Below are 253 nucleotides of genomic sequence, written 5' to 3'. Positions count from 1 at the left end.
TGGGCAGGGGAGGCAGAGCAAAACCTGACGACTCGTTGATACAAGGGGACAGTATGATTTTTCCTGAAGACTGGAAAAAACTCGCTAAAGTGATAATTTTCCAATACCCAACCATACTGGACCCAGACATTCTCTTTGGGCGATGACAGATTTGTATGGGGGAAGAGACACATGTCCAGGGTCAAAAAAGCGGAGTCAGCTCGTTGCCCTCCTGAAAGGGGAAGTGCCAGAGAGAGTATTCACCTCTGGAGCA

At 48.6% G+C, this 253-nt stretch overlaps 1 protein-coding gene across 1 annotated transcript in view; it reads right to left on the bottom strand.

The window, feature by feature from the left end:
- The window catches only part of LOC119582250 (transmembrane channel-like protein 5), a gene marked incomplete at its 3' end in the record, with an annotated part of 7,463 nt that extends 7,290 nt beyond the window's left edge, over positions 1 to 173 (bottom strand). The window contains 1 exon segment of the mRNA XM_037930472.1: positions 108 to 173. Coding sequence (XP_037786400.1) covers positions 108 to 173 — 66 coding nt within the window.
- Between the last annotated feature and the right edge of the window lie 80 nt (positions 174 to 253).

Source organism: Penaeus monodon, chromosome 15, assembly GCF_015228065.2.
Source record: "Penaeus monodon isolate SGIC_2016 chromosome 15, NSTDA_Pmon_1, whole genome shotgun sequence".
In the NCBI taxonomy this organism is placed as follows: domain Eukaryota; kingdom Metazoa; phylum Arthropoda; class Malacostraca; order Decapoda; family Penaeidae; genus Penaeus; species Penaeus monodon.
The sequence above is the reverse complement of the archived record's forward strand: the minus strand, read 5'-3'. Positions and strand labels throughout refer to the sequence as shown.